At 33.0% G+C, this 27,873-nt stretch overlaps 1 protein-coding gene across 9 annotated transcripts; it reads right to left on the reverse strand.

Annotated features, from left to right (window-relative positions):
- Window positions 1-14,497, reverse strand: LOC148602067 (vesicle-associated membrane protein 3-like). 9 transcript variants are annotated; one of them, XM_088556288.1, is made up of 8 exons: window positions 14,339-14,483; window positions 13,758-13,802; window positions 11,045-11,138; window positions 10,670-10,748; window positions 9,461-9,540; window positions 8,870-8,921; window positions 4,640-4,666; window positions 1-3,431 (listed from the first exon to the last, which is right to left on the reverse strand). In XM_088556288.1, coding segments are annotated over exons 1-7 (378 nt in total). In that variant the 5' UTR covers window positions 14,341-14,483; the 3' UTR covers window positions 1-3,431; window position 4,640. The 9 variants fall into 9 exon arrangements, with proteins under 9 accessions (XP_088412414.1, XP_088412412.1, XP_088412411.1 ...); XM_088556286.1 differs by lacking the exon at window positions 4,640-4,666 and adding an exon at window positions 6,304-6,334; XM_088556285.1 differs by lacking the exons at window positions 4,640-4,666; window positions 8,870-8,921 and adding exons at window positions 6,304-6,334; window positions 7,637-7,688 and having other exon boundaries at window positions 14,339-14,482.
- Window positions 14,498-27,873: the final 13,376 nt, after the last annotated feature.

Here is a 27,873-nt window from a genome sequence, read left to right on the forward strand (position 1 = left end):
TTCAAGCTTCTATATACAGCTTTTACTCACAATACACAGACATATATTAACAAAATTCTACATAGTTAACAACTGGTACTCAATAATATGTTCAACCAGAATAGAAATATTTCCACATAGAATACCAAGAAAATAGATGATCAGAGACAATGAAATCAACTCAATGAACTTGGTCAACTGACAACAACTTCTAATATTATCAACCAATTTATTTTCATGGATACTTTTACTCTTGCTTTAAATGTTTCTCCAATTCTGTGATTAACATTGTCTCAAAATTGTATTCTATCATAACAAGAATTATTTGTGACAAATTATTTACACATTTTTTCATCCTTCAATAAATAAGCAAGGGATAAAATCACTCATGAAAATAAATTGACATACAGAACATTGCACTTATCTACAGAGCGATTCTAAGAAAAAATCTAACAAAATTAAATAATTCGAGCATCCTGAAACAAACTTGAATTAAATGTTTGTTTTCTCGCAGTATTTGAACTGCAACTTATCAAGGAAAAAGCTGGATAAGCTTCATATACCCCTAGTACCGAAAATGGTACATAGACGAATAAGGTCTTCATTTTTAAATCATATTTCACACCCCCAATTACAATCATATGGGAGTGTTCAAACAAGAAACTAGATGCATGCAAGTGTTTTATGGTAGAAATCAATTAAGTTGGTATTAACATTTGACTATGTTGTACGAAGCATTTGAAGACAAGTCCAGATAACATCATTTCAAGTTCATAAATATTTGCAAAATGCTATGAATATGTTGGAAAATGCAAAATCACAATAAATACATATACTTTATACTTGGAATGATAAAAATTTAAAATCATGTAAATTTCTCTATAAGAATGTTCACAAGTCATGAAACTGACATATTACATGTACATTAATGAAATACATGTATGAATGTGAAATAATGTGAAAATTGGGAGTTTTAATTACAATATGAGGAACTACATGTATACTATGCAAGTGAACAGAATGTAATGCTGGTAAAAGCCACTTCAGGATGTCTCCACTCCGTTTTCACCTCCTGGCCCCCACCTTTACTTCCCAGTTGTAAAAATTTACAGTAAAACCAGTATCAACCAAACTCTGAATAATCCAAAAGTCTGTTTAAACCAAATTAAGTACTTCTTCATCTAAGAATCAGGCAAAATGTGTATATGGTGTGGCACATTAAGTAAAAATATACAGAGATTTTATTGCTTCATCCAAGTATTTATACCTCATAACCTCAAGAAATTAATGTCTAAGTGTTTGCAAAGTTTGCCTTTTAAAGATATTGATAATTCAAATTTAGTTGAAATGCACTACGGAAAAATGGCAGGAAAATTATCCAAAACTTTTTCCTTATATAGGAAGTAAAAAAATATATACATCACCAATGCTTCAAGATACATTTAAATAGCTTTTCAGTTGTTTTCAAAATGTGCTTGAATATATTTGAGGCAAAAAAAAGAAGACCAAACTGAAAAAAAAAAATGTGTCATTCATTGCCTGATTCTTACACAGAATGGTGCTTAAAAGAGAACCTATCAATTGTTCCATTTAGTCACTGTGTGTAAGATCTAACAACACTCCATTCTGCTTCCTGTTCTGATGACTTTTCTGATCAGCCAATCTGCATTCATCTTTCACAATTTTGAAGGCGATATTCAAAGGGAAAAATTCAAGGATTCTGAATAGAGGGGTAGAGTTTAGCAAGATTACACTGTACAACTAACACGGTGTTGCAATTTCATAGTTTATGCCATACAGTGTTTTTATGCTTGTTTTGCAAATAATAGCTGAATATGTATCCCTTGATCTTAATTTAATATGGACCCCATAATAAAAAAACATATTTGTGACCTGGTCGAATACAGTAATACTAGGTTCAAAGAAGGAATCATCACCGGACTCACCATACAAGGAATGATACAAAAACCTTACCAAATACTGCATTAAGTAATCCCCCAACAAAGCCAAATTTAATTAAATGAAGATGGGTCCTGGTACCCCCAGAATTGAAATGGCAAAATTAGCTTTTTTAATATATCCACAAAATCTTGGTTTTCAACAAATCATTCCATTAAATTGTATGTTACAGTTAGTTTAGTAATTTTTTCACATCTTGCACCCAAAATCCTGTATGCATCACTATATGAGACCAATCATTACATTTTGTTCACAATTACAATGTACATGGAATGGAGAATATTTGGGACTAGTACTAATAATATCCACACTTACATTGCACCAATCTATTCTTATCCTAACAGGTGTGATCTTACTCTAAATTCAATACATATAAGTATATCAAAGCAGAAAGTTTGTAACATATGGATTATTTTTGGACAGCTAAAAATAGAATTTCTACTTTCACTTCACAAAATGAAAGTAACTGTCAGATGTTAATAGCTTTACAAATTCATTCAATGATAAGTCATTTTATGAAATAAAATAGATTTTATACACTTGTAGCTAATCTGTATTTAAGATGCCATTTTAAAAATTAATTTAGAGTACTCCCCTAGGCTTTAAAAGCAGTGCTTCGTAGCACTATTTTTAGCAGTGCTATAATTTTCCTGAAGAGCTGTGCTTTGCCAGTATGCACAGTGCTATTTCAAATACATTATGGACAGAACACTTTTATAATCAAAAGAATCAGTGTTTTAAGCATATCAATAATATAATTAAAAATTTACAATATAAATACCTTGATTAAATTGTGAACATAAATAAATATGGAATAAACAATCAAAATTATTCCAAAAATGAACTGTTTATGTATTTTAAATTTAATTTAAGAAAATAAATAACAAAGTGTGAATTCAGTAAAAATATGTGTATTGATATCATAAATTAGTAACAATATCTGAGTTATGCACAACCATTTCAATAATTTTATGTGGATTTTTTTTAGTCACAAGAGGACAAAATTGAAACACTTGACAAGCCAAAAAAATTTAATCATTCATCTTACAAGCATATCATACTTCAAATGATTTAAAGGATTTCTTGGTTACTTCAGAGTATATAAATCAGCTAAAATACTACAAGAAAAATAATAATGCTGATTTACTTTTTGAATTTCGCTTATTTTTTTTCGCAAGGATCCATTTAGTAACAAAGTAATTCAACAAAAAGTCCAGCTACACTTGAATCAATATGAACTTGTTGAAAACACATGGTTCTTGCTAATATCATGTAAACAATGAAAAAAAATAATAATCACAAAATATGAATCACAGTGTAGCCATGACGACTGAGAACAGAGCAAGGGGCAGATAACTTTATACAAATCATGATTGTGATATCAATGTGATAATGGTTGATAAACACCTATCTACAACAAAATGTTTATTCTATTCTTCTGTTGTTTTTCTTTCCCACTCTTCAATTGCCTTTGTTTGACTCCACTGCCCATACTGAAAAATACAATAAAATTAAAATTTAAAAAAAAAACAAAAACAGCATATGGTTTCAGCTTTCTTTTTTCATCGTTATAGCCTTTTTCAAAGAGTACACTTATGTGTATTTAATTAATGCTTTTCAATGTCTTCCTTTGTCATTTTTAGCCATAAAGTTGCTTATCTCTGAGTCTTTTAAGATATTCATTTATAAAGTCATCTCATTTAAATGCAAATTTCAAAACTACTCTATCAAATACTACTAACATAAATAAACAACTAACGTGCAATTAATTCTGTGGTTCTAACCAGCGACATGCTTAACTATGACAATCTTAATGCAACATCTTAACTGGGAAAAGGAGGAATTAAAAAAACTGCCTTAAGAATCTGCAATGTTAATACTTGAATTCTCGAAATGCTTTTTTTACTTGCGAACAAATCTTGGAAGATTTGAATTTGTTTTACTTCTTGGATTGGGTAAATATGTTTTAAGTCACATTTTCATTTTGGAAATACCAAAGTAAATGTAAAAGACTGTCCATGAAATTGTAGTTTACATGTACAAAGGAACAAAAAAAAAATGACAAGTCATAAACAGTTTATCAGTATGATTTTAAAATGAAGCATAATACAAGTATCCAGCACTTTGATTTCCAACTGGGAAATAATTACATGTATTTTAATTTGGATGAATTCTTTGCCATTTTTGACAAATGGGGAAAGTTTAATTAAGAGGAACAACTATTTTGGAGGTTGTTTCAGGCAAACAACATTTCTGATAACATGATACAATGATTTGATCATCATTTCGGTGTGCAGTGTATTGTAAATTGTGCAGCAAAATACAGCAACCAAATTTGTCTTTAGCAAAGAAAAGCATTTTTTTAATTAAGTTTTACAGACAAAATACTTTTTTTCAAAATTAAAAAATTGCCACCATTGTAAGTCATATTTATGACCTTTAGGCCAAAATTCTTCTTTCCAGCCTTCATGATAAACAGAATGTCTTAAGTACGAAGCTGGTAAAAATGATGGCTTGTAAAATCTACCAGTCTGTATACATATACATGTATATAATTCTCCAAAGTATGGTTTGTGAATTTATCATGAAGACTGCATGTCACTAAAAATAACTAGTACCAAACTCGAGTAAGACAAATATGGTTGCCGAGTAAAAAAGACAATGAAAAAATATTGAAAACTTTGACAACAATGATTTTAACCTTAGCCAAACTTGTTATAGAGCCAGACTGAAGTGGAAGCAAGAGAACATTAATATGGCTTAAAGAAATATATGTACATGTATCTGAAGACAAATATCATTGGTGAAATAACACTGATGAAGGACTTGGTATAAATTTTCAAAAATTTCAATATTTTTTTAGAAGAATATGAGGGACAAACATTTGCTGATATTTTTTGTTGTATTAATGAAATGTTACTGTGATGTGTATTCACTTACTTCTGCTAATAAGAAAATATTTATATTTATTCAAGACTGCTTTTCAGCAGCAAGATTATCAAGACTATCTAGTCAAATTTCTCAAACTATTAACAATTTTGAGCTTGATCAGAAAATGGCCATGGTAGACTCTACACTTATGATATCCAATGACAGGTGTAAAATTTGACAATTTTGAGGCAAAAAAAGTATACAAAAAATTATGGCGGATGCTACATGCAAGTGGTGCACTGAGTACTGAAGCCCAGAGTAGGTATTTTGCAGAATTTATTTTGACATTTGACGGCTAAAATAAATCAAAATTTCTCTTATAATAGAGAAGAAAGTGAGAACAGAGAATTTGCTTAAAAGACAAGAGTCACACAAAACTGAAAAAAAACCAACCAAAAGCAGTCAATGGGCCTTCAGTGAGAAGGTAAAAAAAATGTTCATCCTCATTTCTCTTCATTGTATTTTCACCAATGATCACCTACTGACAATTAATGAGCTAACAACATATTAGATGGAAGGACTTTTACTACACAACAAATTAGTTTGTATCACTTGGTTGAACTGCAAGAGAAAAGAGTTCCTGTCTGATGTGATGGGAGACTGAGGTGGACTAATTTTGTTGCTAATTATGGTGAAACAATGGTGACTACCACAGAACTGATATAGTAAGCGAGAACATCTGTTGGGTAAATTCAACAAGTGAATTCATGTTAAAGACAATGTGATTACCCATTTGGCTTAGACATGTTAGGAGACTTGAATACGGTCCCTTTAGTAATAATCCCATGGCCCTAAATTTTCATCCTGCTGAAGACACCGTATTTTTATGATAATTACCGAAGAAAGATGAATAAATAACCCCATATTACCATCAACGGGATATTTATTAACCAAACACATCCTTATTTCTGAGCAGTACATGAAATTGTATGGATAACCCTAAAACAGTCTTCATGGTTAAACGGCAGTCCAAGGCCCAAGGCTTGTCAAAATGGAGGTGGGCCTGTAAAACTAAGAACTACAGGCCAACAGTCCCTATATAAAAATTTCTGAAAAATGTATTTCAGGCCTGTGAACTGGAAAGCCAGTTGTGAGGACTGCCAAAAGTTTCAAATTATGCCAATGGGCTTATGCAGAAGTGTAAATAAGAGAAAAAAAAACAAATCATTATGCTAAAACTATAGAACAAATTTCGACTCATTCTACAATATTCTACAGTATTTAAAGGTGTTCAAAAATGTAAAGAGCAAAAAGATCAGGTAAATGTACAACAGCAGCCCCCTTTTTCAAGTGGAACAATTTTGTTCTTTATGGGAGATAAGAGGAACAACACAAAACAAGAGGCTACACACATCTAAATAACATCAGACAGATAACTCCTTTTACAACATAGTTAACATGTATATAGGAGTTCCAACTATATTGAAATCTTACATAATTTAACCATATGTAGTTGCTACCCATACTGCAAGCATAACAGAAATATAAAAACTGTTAAAAAGTTGTTATAACAGCAATCAAAATACTACAATACACTGGGTAATGCAAAGTAGCACAAATCATTGCAATTAGAGTGGGGGGTCATATCAATAATCACATTCAAGCTGAAAATGTCACATTTAAATCAGAATTTTTTTATATAAAAATGTTTAAGAATGGCTCATTCCTAAAATTTTAATCCCTATCACAGAAAATAGCAGTACTTAAGTTAAAATGAACATCAATGCACTTCAGAACATTGTACATAAGATCACATTTTTTTTTATAAGTAAGCTCTTGAACAATATCTTGTGTAATTTTTTTTTTAGTATTCTCTAAACAATGTCAAATAGACTGATTACAGATATGTGTATTACAGCCCTTTTCAGATTTCTATGTCTATAATTGAATGAATATTATTAAAAGCTTAATCACATACCCCTATTACATAATCATAAATAATTAATTAATGTTGATTGTATTGAAATAACCAATCTGTCAAAATAGTTTATTGACAAACAGTCATACGTGATTACCTATTAAGTATTTAAGAGTAACTTTGATGAGTGGGCAAGAGGAATTCATCATTTATGTATTTGTGACAGATGTAGAGTATTGACTAATAGTTGGATCACAAATCTCATTTTTTCTTGACTTCAACAATACAAGTCCATAGTAAAGCTGTTTACCTATACTATTCTCATTGATTTTTAAAGAAAAAGATCACTATTTGTCTATTTTTTCTTGAAATAAAAAGTGAAGATCATAGATATATTATTCAATCCAGATTTTAAAGGATTATCAACTATCACATAAAACAAACAAAAACAGAAACAAATAAGAAGGATTGGTCTATGGACCTTCTATGAACCATCCAAACTACCTTCTATGGTCACTAAAAATGTTCTGACAGCAGTATAGTATCCTGGAAGTTTTCCCACTGTCAACTGAACTTGACAGAATCTAAAGTAATCAAGATATACTACAAGTGTGGTAAATTCTGTCATTTCCACTCCGTCACAGTGTGTTTCAAGAGTTCTCCAAATTACTTAAATAACTTATTCAGAATTGTAGAAAAGTTATGTGGGGAAAATGCTCCTACGAAAACCACCCTTATTATGAATTCTGACCAAAATGCTTAATAAAACGACCAATCTCACACAAGATGTAGTGTATATTCCCTTTAAGACAATACTATTGTTTAATCTAATGCAATCTTTTCATTCATGAAAACAAATCAATCATAAGAAATATTGCTGTGGTTATATGGATAAACATTAGAACTTACCGACAATAATTATGATTATTACTAATATAACAGTTATTAATATTGCCCACATCTGAAATAAAAACACAACATCTAAATAACAACATCAACTAACACAACATATAAACAACCCAGCCATACTGTATTCTTCAATGTGCTACACATTTTTTTCAAACCTTTTCTCAGTTACAGAAGGGGGTTGGGTTTCTGAAGGGTTTCAAGGAATTTCCAGCATTTTAGGGATTTTAGGAAAATTACAGGCACTTTTCCATCTCTAAATAGTTTTTATTTGGTGAAATTTACACGGTTTACACCATAGGCACTTGTTTCTATCAATAGCTGGTTACTAACAAATTAAACATTCATGTTTAATATTAACCAGCCATTGATAGAAACAAGTGTCTGTGTTCTACACAGTATTTCAACATTTTTCTCTGATCTCCCTTGTCAAGTAAGGGTGCACACTTTACATAGTTTCAAGGAATAAATGGAAGAATACAGTATTTGGTAAAAAAAATATAGCAATTTTATAAATCTAACCAAACCAAAATGAGTAAAAGACGAAAAATATGTAAATTTTACAAGACAAAGTTGCCCTGCTGACTTTGAATGAAGGTTTGTTTTTTTCCAAAAAGAAAAAGACACTGATTTTGTCAATATGTCCATCAAAGGAAGTTTTATATTCTATATTCAAAAATGTACTTTTTATGTCTGACTTTACACTCTGACATTGAAATATTTAATTTCTTTCTATCAACCATGGATTTAAAGTCAAAACAACCATATAAAGGAGGGCACCTTGCTCCATTTTATACCATATTTAGCCAAACTGTAGAAGCTACTTTTCAGGAAAATAAGTGCTATGCTTTAATATTTCAATTATTTCTGGACTTCTTAAAGCATTTATTTGTACATGTAAATAAAACTATAAAGAGTTAAAATCTGTGTTTTTGTCTTATTTTGTTACTATCTCTTAGAATAAACTACTTCTCTCAATTAAAAGTTGGAGAGGTAACCGTGAATTATCATTGATATTAAATAACTTCATCTTCATACAAATTGTGGTACTTTTTAGCCTAATAGGACCAATGATGTTATATTCTCCATAAAACTGATCTAATATCAGTAAAAAATGGGATTTTTTAAACTCAACAAAAAAAAAAAAAAACCACACAAAAACAATTGAAAATAAACTAATAATAACTTCGTTAAGTAACACAACAATTTGACAACATTCACAGAGAGACAACTTACCGATGATTATTATGACAATTACGCCTATTATACTACCCAAAATTATCATCATCTGTAAACACGCACATAAAATTTCAATTGCTTTGCAGAAACTGACTTGAACAGAAATTTTGTGTCAATATTTCGTTTTAATCTCTTTAAAAGCAGATTTTAGTAAATATTTGTAAATATATAAGTCTTTATCTGATGCTAAATATTCCTCAAAGATGCTGCAGACAGTCTAAACTCTAAACAGCATCTGACATTCACTATTCACTCAATATGCTACAGATAGCTCAAGCTCAGAATATCATCTGATGTTTGAATTTCACTATAAACATGCAGCCCACTCAGAAATTTTAGGAATCTTCAAATTATCATAAAAAGTGAATGAATCTACCTAATGCTAATTATTGTCAAATAGCATCTGATTTAAATACTGTCAGAGAATTTTAGAAGGTCTCTGCAGCAGTTACATGTAGGACAGGAAATGATTGTCTGCAGCTGAATGGAGCTTGGTATTACCTGTGTATAAATCCCCTATTTTGTCTATGTTAATTTTTTTGAGTTTTGTTGCCTTTCTTTTATGTTTCTAAAATTCATTATAAATACCTTGCAGTTTTTCCACCAAAATTTTCGCTTTAATTTTCCTGCACTGGCCTCAAATTGAGAAGCTCCTTGTTGTAATGCCTCTAAAAAATAATGAATAGTTGATGTTTTGTTCATGCATCTATGACATGTAAACCAATTCAAGAATCTTTAATGTTAGATGCTATACAGTAATGCATGCTGAATGACCAGTTTTTTGCCTTGGCAGTCTTGACAAGTTAAAATTGTCACACTGAAAACCTAATACTTTGGCATATTTTATTCAAGTAACCAGTCAAATTGGTCCTAAGAATTTAGCCATGTAGACCAAGATAATAAGATCTACAGTACATGTACATGTAGTAATCATTTGACTAAAGCATTTTTTTAAGGTTATTTCTATGTTCTAGCATTACTGAAGTACAATATGAAGTTCACTCTAGGATTCAAGAGACTGTACATGTAAAAACCAGGCAGTGGCACAGGGTTAATTTTATCCCCAAGAATTTCTTGTTTCAGTGTAATGTATATATCAAATGTATGTCAAAAAAGTATAAACTTTGTTTTGAATTGGCAATGGATGGCTCAGGAAATGATTTTGAAGTTCCCTAAAGCAACTAAATTTTGTATTTTGCGCAAATTAAAGTTATCTCCCTTTTTTAATGAATTTAATTGCTTTTTCTGTAATTCGTTGTAGTTAATCAAAAACCAACATTCAACTCAGAGAAAGAACATATTTATGATATGAATGGGGGAGGGTTTTTTTTAAAACAAAATTTGTCATGTGTCACCCACTGTCTGGTTTTTGCATGGACTCCCTTTTAACATATTAAATGGTTTCTAACAAAGGTTGTGTAATTATATTGATTTTGGTGAACATAATTATTCACTGGTATTCGTTAGAAGTTACATGTCATTTGTATATGTAGAAAATGTGGATTTTGTTTACATTAACAATTTTATCATATCAGCCATTTCCTTTAAACAAGGAAGTTAAGACGGAAACTGTCATGTTTAGGCATTTATTTTTTAGATAACAAGAAAAAAGGTCAGTTGCAGAAAAAAAAAATGTTTTGTGACAGTATAAACACATATTTCATAGCTACATCTATTCCATTGCAGGAGAATATCAGAATTAATTACATGTAGTTTTTGCTGAATGAATAGAGAAAAATATCTCAGCGTGAAAGAATTAACTTTCATACTTTCTTCCAACAGTTCCTAAAAACAAACCTGCTCTGTCGTCAAGTTCTGATATTTTTGTGTCTCTTTCTAGCACTTTGTCAACATTTACTCTCATTATATCCACAACCTGGAATTATACAGAAGATTTAGAAGTGAGTATACCCCTTCCTTTTGATTATGCAGGTTGCAAATAAAAAAATGAGATTGTTCAAAAAGTATTTTTGATATACAGACAAGTAGTTTGTAAAGGAATCAAACATATGAATAGTTTGTCAATTTTCTTTTGAAAACATTTTGCAGCAATGATGTTTTTTGTTTATTTGGTAATTTGCAACATGATTGGTTTCATGATGTACTTTGTATTATCAGAAATTACTGCTTGGGTCTTTAACATTCTCTCCCCCAGTTTATTCTGCTACTTACCTCATCAACTTGTGCTTGTGTTTGCTGTAGCCTTTTACTTGATTGATAGGGTTGAGGTGGAGGGCCGCCTCCTGCTGTACCGCCATACCCAGACCTGTAATATACACAATGCTGGTCAAAATGTAGCTACAGGTGTTGTTCCCAAGTATTTTTTTCTTTTAACAGACATTTGGTCAGGAACCATATATACTCGCATATAAGTCAGATTTTTTGGACTAAATTTTACAGCTTGAAAATGTCATAAGCTTGATAAATGACATAAGCGTGACACCTACCTTGACCAGTGCTGTGTACCCCAATCTTAATTAATTGTAAACATAAGTTTTAGGAAGACTGTCTTCATCTTCTACCTTTTACAGCTAAAATATGATGCAGTAAAAGAATATTTACCTTAACTTTTACTGTTTAGTCTTTACCTTGCTACAACACTGATTTTATTCATATTTCCGACTCATCCCTTTCGTGTATTGATTTTCACCTGTGTACACACATATAGCCAAAAACCAAAAGGTGTAAAAGAAACATGACCTAATGATGTACCATAGTTTGTGACAAATGTAATAAATATTGAAGTTGGTTATGGCAATTCTTTTTACGAATTTAATTTTCTTTAAGATAAAACTTCAGAACATACTGAAATATCTTCAAATAAGTTGTTAGAGTATTATAAACTTTCTGTTTTATTCTTTGTTCACTATACTTAGAGAGAAAGAAGTCAGCAGCAGACCTGTGGACCGAGCAAAAGTAAAATCAGACAGGTCTATAATGAAATTGGCTCAAGCTGCTTTAAAATGTACAGTGCTGTGTATGTAAAATTATGATTGGTCCATGTTGACGACAAAATCAGTTTCTAACACTGTACTTATGATTTCAATTTGGGTTATTGGTTGTACCAAAACTAGAATGTTTGAGAAAATGGCCGTATCGAAACAATCCACATGGCTCGTCAAGAGTTTAATTACTTACTACTATAAAAACAACTCTGATGTGGAATTATTAAATTCAATATTTATTGAAATTACATGTATCAAAACAAACCGGTACATGTATACTCAATGTTATTAGGGGTAAGGAATTTTAGCGATGCAGCTGTCAGAAATAGGTCCGACTTACACGCAGGTCAAGGCTAGGTTCCAGAAATATTGGGCTGAAGATAGGGGTCTGACTTAAAGGCAGATCAACTTTATACTTGAGCATATACATGTACCGTAAATCATTACATATACCTCTTACCAGACAGAATTTTCTTGGAAATTGTTTTCAAATCAAATAAATGAGGAAAAAACATCAACATGGCTTTAATCATATCAGTCTCTTTTTTCAACAAATTTGCGCACAAGTACCCACTTATAGAGCAAAGCATTAAATAAGAACATCTACATGTTGTAAACTTTTTTTGGGGCATTCAAATTTTTATGCAGTTTTAGCATCCATTTCAGCAGGAATCCTTTAAGTCATTACATCTTTTACTACAAAAATTACAATGAAAGAATTAATACAATAAAAAAATAGTGCTAAAAATCAACCAAACTGGACATGTGTGAAGACAAGTGTAAATGATGGACAGTGGTACATGTATACCATACTACATCCTGTCTAGACAGACAGGTGTAAAAAGAGGGGAGGGTCAACCCAATTGAAAATTTTTGCTTTGCAAGTGCAATATTTTTATTTATATTTAACCAGCAAGCAAAAACAATATTTCTATTTGAAAATCTGTCTTGCTATTTAATGGAGGAGTTTTTTTTTAATAAATGAATAATTTAACAATTTTTTTCCCAAAATTCCAACCCCATACCCCCTTTCCCCTCGCTCTCAAAATGGTCAATAACTTTATAGCACCTCGCAATACTTTACATTTTCTATCCCTTAATGGTATCTCTAGCAACATCCAATTCAGTTTTGGCCAGTCAGATCAATCTGTATAGATACTGGAAAAATTATAGTTCTCCACGATGGTGCAATATTTTACACATATCATGTGACGTAAACAAAATTCAGATGACAGCAAAAGAAAATGATTGCCTTTCCTATCTTAGAAAAGCTACGCTTTGATTTTGATAAAATAATCTGAGTTATATATTTTTCTGAGGCAGGTTAGGTTCTTGACAACAGCAACAGTGGAACAGCAGAGATGCACGTACGTACATCCACGTATTTCCCAAAGTTTTTATAAACATAACATTCACTTCTTTAAATAAGCAAAACAAATTAGAAAAAGACTTGAAAACTATCAGAAGAGATTAATCTATTTTTACTGAAACGTAAGCTGAACCTGTATTTTTTATTTGCTTGATTGAAGGAAATGATGAATTTTCTGTGTAAGGACAGTCACTTTTTGTCACTTCTGGGCCATGACTTTTTTTTGTTAGTATATTGGGGAACCTTAAGGAAAATTTAGAAAGTACACATAATAACGGTGAAGCTCACATCGCTTCGCTGCGCTCGCTATAACAATAGGTGCATAAGGTTGTTCCTGACAGAGATCATGTATGAAATGGTCAATAAAATTTAAAAAAAATCATGCAACAACAGTAATACATGGAAAATTTTGCAAAAATTAAAATCTTTGATACAGCCTGCAAAAGCTGATTGGATAATTTATATAGATTCTGCACATAATAATAAATCAGAAAAAGAATCATACATATGCAAACAAATGCAACATTAATGTGTACAATATCAATGCAAATTGGACAACATTCAGACTTACGCTGGGGGTCCTCCAGGGACAGACTGAGTATTTTGTGGCGCAGACCTACATGTAATGAGTCGACAAATTACATAAAGGACATATTCAAAAAAATTTAATTTGATGAGGTTTTGCTTGGATTCACCTGCTTTAAGTGGTTTTTATTATTTTGAAGAATTGGTTGAAGGTTATCTACAAATGTCCATGTCATTTGAAAAAAAATATATAAGTGATATCTGAAAAATTTCTGAGTTTTTCGCGGTAAGTAACTTAGTTTAATTAAACTTGACGTTTCCACACAAATGACCAAGGCGACAGCAAGATTTCATTACTTATGACTTGCGTGAAATGGGACCACCATGACCAGTGTGATTCACGCGGACATGATAAACTTAAAACTCCTGAAATTTGACCAGATAAAAGTTTCTGAAAAGTTGTATCCAATATCCGTTTTTGACCTAGAGGTCGGACTTCAATAATTTGTATGGCCTGATCGTCTTGTGACGGCTGCTGATGCAGACAGCTTCTGTTTACGGACATATTTCAGACTCATGTTATTTTTCCATACGATCAGAACGTGTATATAGGGTTTCGCTACTCACATGATGCCGCTTTGGAGCTCAATAAAATGCTACAGGATGTATAATGATGCCAACTGCATAAAGATTATGAACTGTCAATGTAAATTATTGACGAAAAATGGCGAATAAATTGAGTGACGTCATTATCCGGGAAATTTTAAGCTTCCTTAATCGTTCATACGTTTGATAATATAGGGGGTAAACGTGAAGCGTCTAATTGACCCCGAAGGAGATTCTAATTTTAGTCACGCGTCACCGTCATTGATTAATTCGTATAGAGGGTCTAGAGGGGCAAAAATAGATAAATATCAATAATAATAAATAATAATAATAATTTATTTCATTAAAGTGTCGCGTATTGATCTTACAGAACCGTAAGTCATACACAATCACGTAAAGATCAACACCCAGCCTATGTAGACTTATGGGACATCTACCCAAAAGAACTTGAGATAAAGGATACTACAGACACTGTGAAGTCAGCCTCATATCTTGACCTACACTTAAAAATCGATGATAAGGAAAACTATTGACCAAACTTTACGACGAACGTGATGACTTTTCATTCAGAATTGTCAACTTTCCTTTCATCTGTGGCAACATCCTTTCGGCTCCTGCGTATGGAATGTTCATACCACAACTCATACGTTATGCCAGAGCTTGCCGAAACTGCGCAGACTTTTTGTATCGCGCTAGAACTCTAACAAATAGACTTCTGGAACAGGGTTATGTTGCTACAAGATTGAAGTCATCACTACAGAAGTTTTATGGTCGTCATCATGAACTCGTGGATCGTTATGGTGTATCCATCAGCACCATGAAAACTGATTTATTCAACGGGTCATAGTTTTCCTTTCCTCGTTTGTCTACCTCGGACTTTTTATTGGAGACTCGGCGGGTGTTTCTAGAAAAACAGAGGACGCTTACCCTACCGGTGCACCTGGTCCATGCTCCCAGTTTTTAGTGGAGTCCGAGTTGCTCATTTACTTTTGTTCCTTTGTATGTATGGTTTTGGTTACTTTGTGTTCTTTGTTGTGTGTGTCTGTTTTCCATGTCTGGTCTTTGTCCCTGGATTGCGTTCTTTTGATTACCGCTATAACCTTGGTTCCCTTGATTACTCTTAAACAAGGATCTTTATAGTAAACTCCTTGATTAAAAAAAACTAAGTTCATCCAACCATGCCAACAATTATTAAGCGTTAAAGGCGATAGACCCTGTTATAATGTGCATTTTATATAAATAGATGAATAAGTAAAAATATCATATTTAAATAAAATGCATTACTTTATTCTTTAACAATTGTAAAATAGAAAGTGGCTGAAACTTTGATAAAAAACTGGAAAAGTGCTATATATATGAGTGAAAAAGTAATTAGAAATAGATTTAACGTTACAGCGACAAAATACTAGTACTAAATATAAATATTTTGAAAGTTATTTTATGTAGAGTTAAAAAAGAATAAAAAAAATAAGTAAAAAATTCTCTATGAACAAATTCATACTATAAAACCTTTTTCTCATGACATAGAATTTGCGAAGTGAGTGTGCCACTGTTACTTGAATGTTATTACAAGTCATTTAAACATTGAGCTTGCACTATATTCTCATGTTATCGTTATTTTCAATAAATTGGCATGCATTTTGAAATACGTCATATCGTATATCTTCATACAGGGGACAGACCATTAAAAATGAATTTCATATTCAATATCGTTCTCGTCACAAACTTCACAAAGCCTGTCACATAGAGGAATCTGCGGTCTGGAATATCCCCCTGTCTCCAAGGTTAGAGGGAGCGATCAACTGCGAAATAATATCCTCGTTCGTGTAACGTTTCGTGGTAAAGACGATAAAATGTACTCTTCTGTTTTTACACTTGTTTTGTACTAACGATAGGTCCGTAGCATATTTCCGTTTCTATCATTATTTAGTTCAGTGACAAAATGCGGCTCGTCAATGTTCATAAGTTTTTTTTTCGAATTATGTGCATCGCTGTTTTAACACGGACTGTGACATTACAAACAGTGTCACATGTATATCATTAGCGAGTTTGTCCACATGAAGCCAACATTTCCGTAGCCGCTAGGCACACTTCACTACTTAATTTTGATATAAGTCTGTCTTCACTAACCCGTACGATTTTGCATTTTAAGCTTAAGCGCAGACATGAACGTTTTTGCTTCGTGTAACAAGTGGTAAGTCCCATTTCTCCAAGCACAACTGTGTCAAAGGTACGTTTCCCCACCGCAAGAAAGTATTTTGCGGCTTTATTCTGTATGTACGTTATTGATTTCTCTGTGTGATTTGTATCCTCAAACACCACTGCCATAAAACAAAACGGGTTTCACCACCCATATAGAGATTATGGTAAACTTTACAAATCATACCCCAGCCTCTATGAATTATCGAAAAGTGCCCCAAGAGCTCTACCAGCTGATGTAGCCAGTTTTTTACAGCCTTTTCTATTTTAAAAATTCGTTCAACCTAAGTCCTAAATATATACAAATATTTATGACTTGATTTGTGGCATAATTGTAAAAAAACTAACAATCAAAAAGTTTAGAAAAAAAAACAAGGTAAGATGTTTTCCATTTTTTCTTGTTCATTGCTTTTTTTTAAAATTCTTGCAGGGTCTTCAAAATTTATTGCCACATATATAAATATATATAGGACCGGTGCAAAAAAAAAAGAGAGATTTAATACAAGTCACAACTCCATGGCTATCTAACTGAATTAAAAATTATGTGCTCTTGGTAATAAAAAGTTGATGTCATATCAGTTTATCTCATTTCAATTTATTCAGAAATATTAACATAGATCTGTGAATTCTACAATTATATTTGAGATGTTCTCTTCAATTTGATGTATGCATTATATACACATGATTATTGCAATTATCTGGGAGTGCAGAGGCGAATCCAGACAGTTTGAATAGGAGGGATGCCATCCGGGGTAACTCAGAAAAAGGGGGTGCTAGGACATTATTTGCCATTTTGTTGGTCAATTTTACAGATGAAAATGACAACTTTTCCAATAAATAGCGGAAGCCAACTCCCTGCAGCCCTCTGGATCCGCCACTGGTGTCTGCCATTATGTTCAATAGTTGTGTCTACTACTTTGTGTGGTAGACTATTTGTTTTGTATGTTACTAAATATTTTGAGTTCAAAACACTTGTTTGGAAAAAGAAACCTGTGTCCTATGTACATGATTAGTTGTATTTTAAGGGGTGCATGTGCGCCTTTGTATGGAACTATGTTTATTCGTAAAACTGAAGACACAAAAATAATAGATAGACTAATCGCGAAGTCCTGGCCGCAGATGACCCCTTTGTTTACATAAACTAATAACAGGAAGTAACAGTATTTAAAATCATATTCCAATACAAACTATTTGTGACAATGTTATTGAATAATGATTTTTTTTAAAGTGAATGCATGCAAACATTTAATTGTTTCAAATTTTCTACAAGTAAAAATTTTTTTTCTATTTTTTTTTTATCATGGTCCTCTAGTTCACTAGGTTGATGTGTTTCAATTTTAACTCAGGTATACGCGCAGAAGATTGTAGAAAACGTTTTATGGATGCAATTCAACCACTTGCACAATCTCCACTTAAAGAAAGGCAAATATGAAAGATGATCTGTATTTAACCCCTTTAAAAAAATAGGGTAAAAGATTAAAACCCAAATTGTGTAATGGGACAGAGTGGTAAAAATGGAAATAGATCACAGAGTTTTTGTTTTGTTTCGATTTTTGGTTTTTGTCTTTTGGTCTCACAAGAGCAGCTCCAGATCCGTACAGATATTGTTCCTTCACTGTCTATGTCTGGAATTAGAGCAGAAATATTGCTGATTCCTAATGCCAAAAGTTTAATTATTTTCCTAAATTCACCCTGAAATTCCCAAATCCGGCTATTGATATATTTTGATTATAACATGTCAAGTCAGGGCTTACCAAATAAGGTGGGAAATCTATTCTAACTCCAAAATTCACTTCTCAGAAAGATGATAACATTGGAACTCATTTACCTAGCTGTACGATGTATATTTTTCTTACAAATTTCTCAGTTTATTATATATTTCGATATTTTTTACCAAATTGAAAGGCACAGATGCTTTTTGAAAGCAGTTAAAAATCACTCATTCTGGACTCTCCACCCCTTTGGGAGCCACTTTTAAAAGCGAGCATAATATAGATTAACATGATTAAGCATTATTAAAGCGGCGAGAAAATTCTGTTCCAATATCCTTTAATCGACCACTATAAAAATGTGCTACGTACAGATACCGGTAATGCAAATAATATGTGCAAAGTGAATGGAATTTTAGAGGTACATGCATCAATGACTTGGATTTCCTTAAAACTTAATCTAATTTCACCTTTTCCCCGTTTATTGATATGTAGCGACATACCGTATCAGTAAATGATGCGAAAGTTCTTAGAATTATCTAAATGCACTCAGAGGGTGTCTATGGAAGACCCGGGCAGACTGAGAGGGTGACACATGCCAAACTTTCTTTCAAAAAAGTCATCTAGTAGAGACGATTTCTTAAAACTGAATGATTGTTTGTCATTTAATTATTAAAATAGTCAGAATGAAATGAATGGCACAAAGACACCAAAAACTTTAAGGTAAAGGGAAATACATGCATGTAACTCTTCCATCTGATTAAAATTTAGTTGATTGGGTATTTGGAACTTTAAATGTTTTTTTTTTTTCGATTCATCCACTTCTCCTTTTCTCTCTGACATTATAATGAGTTTCATTGAAACGAATAAAAATCGGCACTCAATGCCACTCATACCATAAGATCTGCCTGCTTTCTATATGAACAGAATAGCATTAAGCTCTCCGCTGAACAGGAAAGGCAGAAACCACTGACTGTATAATGTAAAATATATTTACAAAACAAACAAATCTTGTGCTTCAAAAATTGAGTTTATTTACTTAAATAAAACAACAAAAAGACGAAAATAGAAATAGAACGAAAGAAATAAAACAAGTTAAAGAAATGGAACCATAAACAGACCAAGAAAAAAAAATAAAAACAGTAAAGATCTTCTTCTTGACCATCCAGCAACTTTTGTTTCTCTACAAAATAATAATAATAATAATAATAATCAATATTTATTTGTTAAAGTATTAGTAGGATAATTGGTGTGTCTATAAGTATGTACATAACTTCCTCTTACACCACAATGTTATAACTGCTCACCAATCTGGTTGTCTTCTCTATACTAATATACCCTAAACCCGTACTATATCTCATAGAACAAATAACTCAACTACAAACTTAAGTTTGCTGACTAGCTCGCTGTACGTATCTTTTCTGAGCTGCCGCTTTTAATTCAAAATTACAAAGCAAATTCATAATATATAATTATGTACAAAGCCATGTTTCGTGGCCGACCAGGAAAAACCAGTTATTTTTTTTTCTGGAAACCTGTGTCCGTTTGTCAATGCCAAGCGAAACTGAAGTGTAGGACCTCACTTGAGCATATAAAAAATGCTCAATCTAACACACAAATTTTAAGACGACTGAGAAATTTTAGTCCGAACACTACGCCTATAAAATTATTTTAAACAAAACAATCCAAATAAAGTTACGTTTATGTATATAGCCATGCCATAACATATGTATAAAGACCAACAATCCAGCTAAATTGAGCATTCTTATGACAATGAAAAATTAGATGTACACAGTACGAAAGCGAGTCTAGAATTAATCATATAGCCCCTTTATATTTACCACTACAATTTTTGCCGCCAAAAATTCATACGCCTCGGACATTCTTTATACCGATAAGACAATAAATTCCCGCTATACTGCGTACCGCGGGAATTATTTAGTCTTCTCTATACTAATATACCCTAAACCCGTACTATATCTCATAGAACAAATAACTCAACTACAAACTTAAGTTTGCTGACTAGCTCGCTGTACGTATAAAACAAGAAAAAGATAGAGTATGAGAATAAAAAATATAAAATATAAAAACATACGTTAAGTTAAACCAAATGAATAAAGTGTGTCAAAAATACATGAAAATGCATATCATCAAATGTCCAAGAATTTGACAAAAATAATATTTACAATCCCAAATGCTCTGAAACCTGTAATCGGTTAACAACTGAATCCGCCACATAACCGTCTTCGCTTGAATCACTCTTCCACCTTCCGTGCCTTTTCCAGCATCTATCATTAACCACTGAATTAGCTGCCTTAGTGGCACCTCCTGATCTTCAAGAATGCAAACCGAGATTAAGATCAGGAGCAACTAACCTCAAACGTTTAATAATACACTCCCTTGCAGTATTGTAACTGATAGGTTTATTAACCTCAATCAATGCACACTTATCTTTAGATCTATATTGAGGACGAAACAAATACATGTATGAAAATACATCAATTTTAGCTAAATCTAAATATCTTAAAAACATAGCATAAGGACAAGCTGAAGAATGACCCTTGGATACCAATACCTCGTCTCCAGCTCTATATTGGTCTGTTTTACTCTAATTTTAATTACCAAGTAATCTTCTTTAATTGCAACATCACTGCGTCGTTGACTCAATTCACTAAAGCGCAAAAAGCGCTGAAACTTAATAAAATCATCACAAGATCTCTTACAACTGTCAAATCGTCAGAAGACTGAAAAATGCTACATAAATGGATTAAATTATCAAAAGACACTGGGTCTTTCTTATTCACAGGGGCCTTAACAGTTCTCTCAGCCGATTCCACTAAATTTTGTGTTGCTTGTGGTATCTAACTGACCACAAATTTCGTGGGCCCATTCAATAGAATATAAAGCAGTGTTAACCGTACTATATGTAGCACCACTGTCTAATAAATTTATAAAATATAAAGCTACATGAATGGGAGAAGCAGGAAAAGAAAGTAAACCATATTCTATACCAAATATTTTCCATTTCATAAAACCGTAATAGTATTTTTTGTCAGTATTTTCACTTCTGGCATCAAGTAAACGTGTAGAAAAACTTTTCACCAATTTGTGTAACGGATGTCCATCTTTAATTCCACTATCCTCTACAGCTTCTTTCACAAACTGCTCAATGTTTAACCCTGTTCAAAATATAAAAACGCCTCAATCAAAAATAATTCTAGATGCAACCATCGCCAATTTCCCTTGTTTCCCAAACAAACCGTTATTACCTCTTCCTGTCATAATCAAATTTTCATGAGTCAGACTTAAACCTTTTAAAATTCCCATTCGATTCATATAATAACACCCAGGAAGGTGCATTTTTCCAAAGTGGGACAATCAAGGTACGGTTTGCTTTATCTTCCATAAATTTTCTGATTACTTTACAAACCAAAGTTGGTGGAGGTACTACCCAATTGATTTCCCCTTTCCAGTTTTGCGTGAAAGCATCAACTGCCTCTGTACATTTACACCAAAATTTAGAATTAAATCTTCTACATTTTGTATTGTAATCTGTGGCAAACCTGTCGACAGTATGAGCACCCCATAATCTGTCTAAGTAATCAAAGACTTCCCTACTGATACCCCAGTCATCACAATCAGAGTATCTACTAAGGCTGTCCGCCAGCTTATTTTGATCTCTTGGTATTCATTGTGTCTTAATTGTCAAATCATTCTCAAAACATAATGTGTCCAATTCACAAGCTGAAACTTGTAAATCAGTTCTGCTACCGTTATTGACAATGCTAGTTACATTTTTATTATCTGTATTTATTTTAAAAACCTTATTTGTTACCATATGTAGAGAACTTTTTACTGTTCGGTTAACTGCCTTGAGTTCACGCAATGTGGAACTCCTATTCTTTTCATTATCTGCCCAACTACCTACTACAGTATTCAAAGCATTACTGGGCACTACCAGATTACTGTTCATCCGAACATCACTTGAGTCACAGACCAACTCAAAACAATCTCTGTCCTCAGAAGACACAACAAAGCCTCCGTAACCAATCTTGGAGGCATCTGTGTAAGCCTTATAATCATGAAATCTGACTCATGCAGATTACCACCTTTCTCATTCAGAGAACGAACAGAATTCAGCCAAAATGTCAATTCTTCAACTGCTTGAGTTGTCAAAGCAACCAGCGACTTCCAACTAGCTCTAAGGACAATACAGTGGTATAATTCTCTTGTCCTCAATCTTACAAGACTTCCAAAAACTACTTGCATAGAAATTATTTGTCCCACAATACAAGCAACCAGCTTTGCTCTGTACAAAATCTTGCTTTTACTAAAATAATCAAGCGCTTTTGCAATGCTTGATAGCAACCTGTCAACTCGTTCTTGAGTAATTTTAACTTTGCCGAGATACATATCCCACTCCAAACCGATCCAAATCAAGTTTTGCTGAGGATGCATTTATCCTCTGCTACAAGAAAACCAAATTCTGACAAACTGTTTCTGATATAATGACTAGCCTTAACGGCAGAAGAAAGATCACAGGCACCACCCAAGCCGTCATCAAGATACATAATCATCTTTACACCATCATTTCTCCAATATCTAACAACCTCTTTCCAAACCTTTGTAAAAATATATCCTGCACTTGCAATACCAAAAGGAAGAACATCAAATACGAAGTATTTAGTTTTGCCGTCAATAACCCTTCTGAAACCGAAATATTGCTTATGTTCTTCTCTTATTTCAATATGATGGTACGCACTTTTTAAATCAAATCTAAAAAGATAATCACCCTTTTCAAACAATTCTCTAGTCACTGATGCATCTTCAAATTTAAATTTAAACTGGTGTATGCAATTGTTTATATGTCTACAATCGAAAACTACTCTCGGCTTATTCGATCTACTAAAAGCTACTGTTAACGGATTAATAACAAAAGGTTTACGATCAACCTGTGATATACAACCCTTTTCTAATAATTTTTCGATTTCATTTTCAACAAAATCCCCGTTATTTCTCGATGATTTGTTATTACCCAAAAACTCCCCATGCGGCAACTGTTTAAAAGGTATACCGTAATCTTTTAACTGAGTATGGGGAATAGAAGTATACAGTGTTGAAAAATCATAAGTTTTAATGCTATTATATTCAGATAATAGTCTTGAACTGATTGTCTCCAAAAGATCTTTCGATTTTTTCAGGATCCACACTGAATTAATATAACTACGGGAGTAACAAGTATTGTGGTAGGACTGTATACCCTCTTGACAGTTGTCAGTATAGAAGTTAAAAGTTTTGAAAGAGGTTTGATGGTACATTTTGCAGATCCAGCTATGAAACGTTGTTTGTATGGACTCTTGTGGAGTTTAGGAATCCAGTATATAGACGGTAAATCACAATCATCATGCTTGGTAGAGAGACAAAAAGGGGAGAGCACGGATTTATGGTTTTCCACAATCTCTTCTTTGGAGAATGTGGTAGCAGTATAGGTCTTATCACTGCTATTATTTTCTATGTCTACCTCTGATAATAAACATTGGATGTAAAACGTTTTACAGACAAAAGCAATGTTGTTTTGGGGTTTGTCTGCTGGTACGACAACATATTTGTCATGTATAGTTGACAAAGCTTTTGCTACATCGAGGTCGTTGAAAACCGATGTAGACTTGGCACTCATTGATCTACTTAAAACTTTCATTCGTTTCAAAATTAAAGACCTCACGGCCTTTAACCACTCTGACAGAGAATCAACGTCTTCTTATCGTTTTATCCATTTTCTTGCATAGTCCTCGACGGCATCCATAAGAACTTTAAAGTTATAATTCCAATTTATGGAGCGTGGTTCACGGTACTTGAGACCTTTAGAAAGGATATTACGCAGAGATTCGTTTTCGATAATGGTTAAATCTCCTGTAACAACGTAACCAGAAGGACCATATTTGAATTGAGAGTTTTTGCAAGAACAGTCAGATGGTTTAGCCTTGAAGTCCTCAATCTCGAGGTTCTGCAATAGCCTTTTATAATTGAAAATTTTGGATGCGATGGGTGAAGTATAGGAATATGAATAATTGGTATGGATTTGTCTTTGAAATATGGGGGAATTTTGTTGGTAACGTTTTTGTGATGGAGGATGTTAGCCAAATTAATTGCATCTATACCTTTGTTGACAAGAAATGATCGTTTTTCTTCATCTTGACTTTTCACACAAACTGGTTTAAAGAGTCTGTGGAAACCAATATCCAAAATGATGGCAACAAGTCTGTATAATGATGAGGTGGGGTCAGAAACAGGAGTGTCAAGACTTGTTTTGTAAAGGGAGTGTAGTAGAATGAGAGGTATGGAATAAAGTTGGGTTCTAATGTGATGAAGTCCAAGAGGTTTTTGTATGGAAGGAAGGAGACCATCTATGGAGACATCATGTAACTTGGGTGACATATAGTGGCGATGGCCATGACCCCTTTCCCGTTTTGGATTTTTGTCAAATAAATTCATCACATTTATGCTATTGTTATATTGGCTTGAAATATTTCCTATACTTTTGATGTTGTCATTGCATCCGTAAGGTATTGCAGTACCTAGTCTGCGTATCCAGTACTCCTCTCTTTCCCTGCGATAGTTTCTACTTAGAACGGGACTGTTCGTAGGATTGTAATTTTTTTTCTAAAATACGAACTTTCATAGAGAGGATTGAATGATCTTGTTGATCAAAGTGTTGATAAATTGTCGGGACTTTGGTGGTGTTAATTCCCGAACGATGACCGCACATTCTTTTGTTTAATCGTTCTTGCGTTTCTCCGACATATACTAAACCACATAAGTTGCATTCTAATCCATATATTAAATTTGTTGATTTGCAACTTAAGTCATCGTGACTTCTTGTATGGGAGGTTTTGTTTGTATGGGAACTGGAGAAATAAGAGTCGGTTATTAGAATGTTGCACGTTTTGCAATTTTTAATACCACATTTTGATATTGTACAATGTGGTTCGTCATCGTTGTAGTCAAATATATCATTTAAAATGATGGAACATGGTTTGATAATTCTGAAATAGTCAGAATTTTTGTACTGGAATATATGGTCTGCAGACTGAACGTGTGATTGGGTACTTTTAGTTGAAAATGTGTAAAGTGTAAATGCACTTCGTCGCTTGAGATTAGTTTTTGATAGATTTACACTCGAAAAACTGTATTTCTCATACGCTAAACCACTATAGAATATGGCGACGTCATCAGGGACAACAATATAGAATATTTGTCAGAAAAAGGTCGAGAGTGTGCAAATCGAGGCCATACGAATAGTAATGGGTGGGACTAAACTAACGTCTATAGCAAAATTATACGTTGAGAAAAGCTCGCTGATCGTAGAAAGAATCATAAACTTATTATGATTCATAAAATGGTGCATAAGAATGCTCCTGACTATCTTTGTAACTTGATACCAAACACGGTTTCGGACCTGCATCATCATTTTACACGACATTCCAACAACGTGGCCGAAATACGTAAGAGAACCAATATCTATTCTGGTTACATTTTACCTTCAAGTGTTAAATTATGGAACAACTTGCCTCTCGGCATTCGTAAGGCGTCGTCGTTAGAAACGTTCAAGAACTATTTGAAAGTTCAGAACGTAAAATGCCCAACATACTTCTATATCGGCAATAGAATCGGTCAGGTGCTCCATGCACGATTACGTATGGATAGTAGTTCTTTGAATGCTCATTTATTTGCGCGAAATCTTGTCGATAACCCATATTGTACATGCGGTCAATCTGAAACGTCAGTCCATCTTCTTCACTGCGACAAGTATGCAGCCATTCGCCAGACATATATATTTACAAATGTGCAAAAGCATATAGTAGACAGTAAACGGTTTTTGAACACCTAACTATAATCAATTACCTATTAATGCATTTCATCCATTTTTCCTGAGTACTTTATTTTCTTCTCGCCACAAATTATATTCTTCAACATGTGAGCGTGCAATAGAACATAATTATATGCTAACCAAATTGTCATTCTTATAAGGAGACGGACTTCGTATAAGCTATGCTTGTTTCCGAATCCTTGTCTTATTACTATCATGTTTTGTAATTTATTGTAATCAAATTATTTCTGAATAAAATATGTTTAAACAAATTGGAAAGAGTGAATAACCAAACTATCATCACGAGTGCCGAAGAACGCCTAGATTTAACGGGTGTGCGGAACTTGTTCCGCTTACGAATTAGATCCTCAAGCGTTCTTGGCCTGAGTGATAATATTTTGGTTATTCAAGATATACAATTGATTATCCTATATATTTTCTTCATAATTTATCGATATTTTTAATATGAATTTGAAATTCTATGATTGGCGGATTGATATGAAAATTGTGACGTTTTGGCGAGAGAAAGCGCGAGAGTGAAATTACCGAATTTATTTCACAGTGTGAATTATCGAAATTTATTGCACTGGGAACATTCGAGAAAACACTGCTTTCTATATAATAAATATTGTTATTGACTTTCATCGAATATATGAAAGAATAATCAAGGGAACCAAGGTTATAAACCGACGCTTCAACTTAATTCGCCTGAGTAAAATAATATTTCCTGACTTCGTATTTGAAACCATCCATGTTCAATGCATCTGCGACGGTTAACAGCTGTAATGAGTCGGCTTCAAAATTTTAACCTTACAGATATCAAGTGATACATAAATATAGTTTGATACTAGATAACAAAACAGCACAATACTAATACTTGTACGTAAAGACCTTTACATGACGATTGGGTTTTTTTAACGACCTTGAATACCAATACAAGGCCTCTCACGGTCGATGTTAGTGGGTTAGTAGAACCAACTGGTGTTGGTGGCGGAGCCCAGCCTTCGGGATACCTGACCGAAGAACTCGGTCAGAGTATGTCCTACTAGCGGTTGAGCTGCTGTGTTAACGCTCTGGCATACTCCCAGACCCCTCGTGGATCCGAGAGCGTTTCCCTACTCTAACTGTTTGGAAGTACGTCAACATGTCGAGTGAAGACATATATAAGAAAGTCTGTGTGCATGATGTAAGATTTATGCAATAGGTCGTAACATGCTGCGCCATGATAAAAGTGTATATCCACTTTTATAATTCTCCGGACATCATTTCTGAAACAGCCCTATCTAGTTTAGCAACTGCGGTATCTGAAAAAAGGTCTTCGCGGCTAAACGTTATTGAGGTACCGGTGATACTTGGCTTCATGTGAATTTTTAACAGAGAATCTAAATTGTAAATCTGTTAGCACTACATTTGATGAATATTATTTAACCTAATTTGACGTGACTAAGTAAAACGGTAAGAATTCATTATAATAATCAGAAAAAAATGGGCTTTAAAATTAAGCATTCTACACCATGCAATAAGCTTGTTTCGTTCAGCGAATTATATTTGAATGACGCATTTCGCATTAATGGTGAAAGCCTTTGATATTCGATCTAATATAATACATGTACATGTATATATGGGACATAATTTTTTATGGAACGCCTAAACTGTCTGATGAGATTCACATTTGTTTACGTGTTCACAATTTTATATTACTTACTGTGGTTTTATAATTACATGTGGTCATTTTGTATTTACGTTATGTAGGAACATCTTTACATTATGTCGTTTTGTCG

This window comes from Perna viridis, chromosome 12, assembly GCF_037379345.1.
Source record: "Perna viridis isolate PV_CMFRI_1.1 ecotype Kerala chromosome 12, ASM3737934v1, whole genome shotgun sequence".
In the NCBI taxonomy this organism is placed as follows: Eukaryota; Metazoa; Mollusca; class Bivalvia; order Mytilida; family Mytilidae; genus Perna; species Perna viridis.

Bases quoted from the DNA above. Each gene is read 5' to 3' on its own strand.
- LOC148602067 (XM_088556284.1), bottom strand. The intron at 9,541-10,669 runs GTTTGTTTTTAG...ATTATTTTTTAG, and splicing joins AGAACTTGACGACAGAGCAG to AGGCATTACAACAAGGAGCT. The intron at 8,922-9,460 runs GTATTTATAATG...GCGTGTTTACAG, and splicing joins TTTGGTGGAAAAACTGCAAG to ATGATGATAATTTTGGGTAG.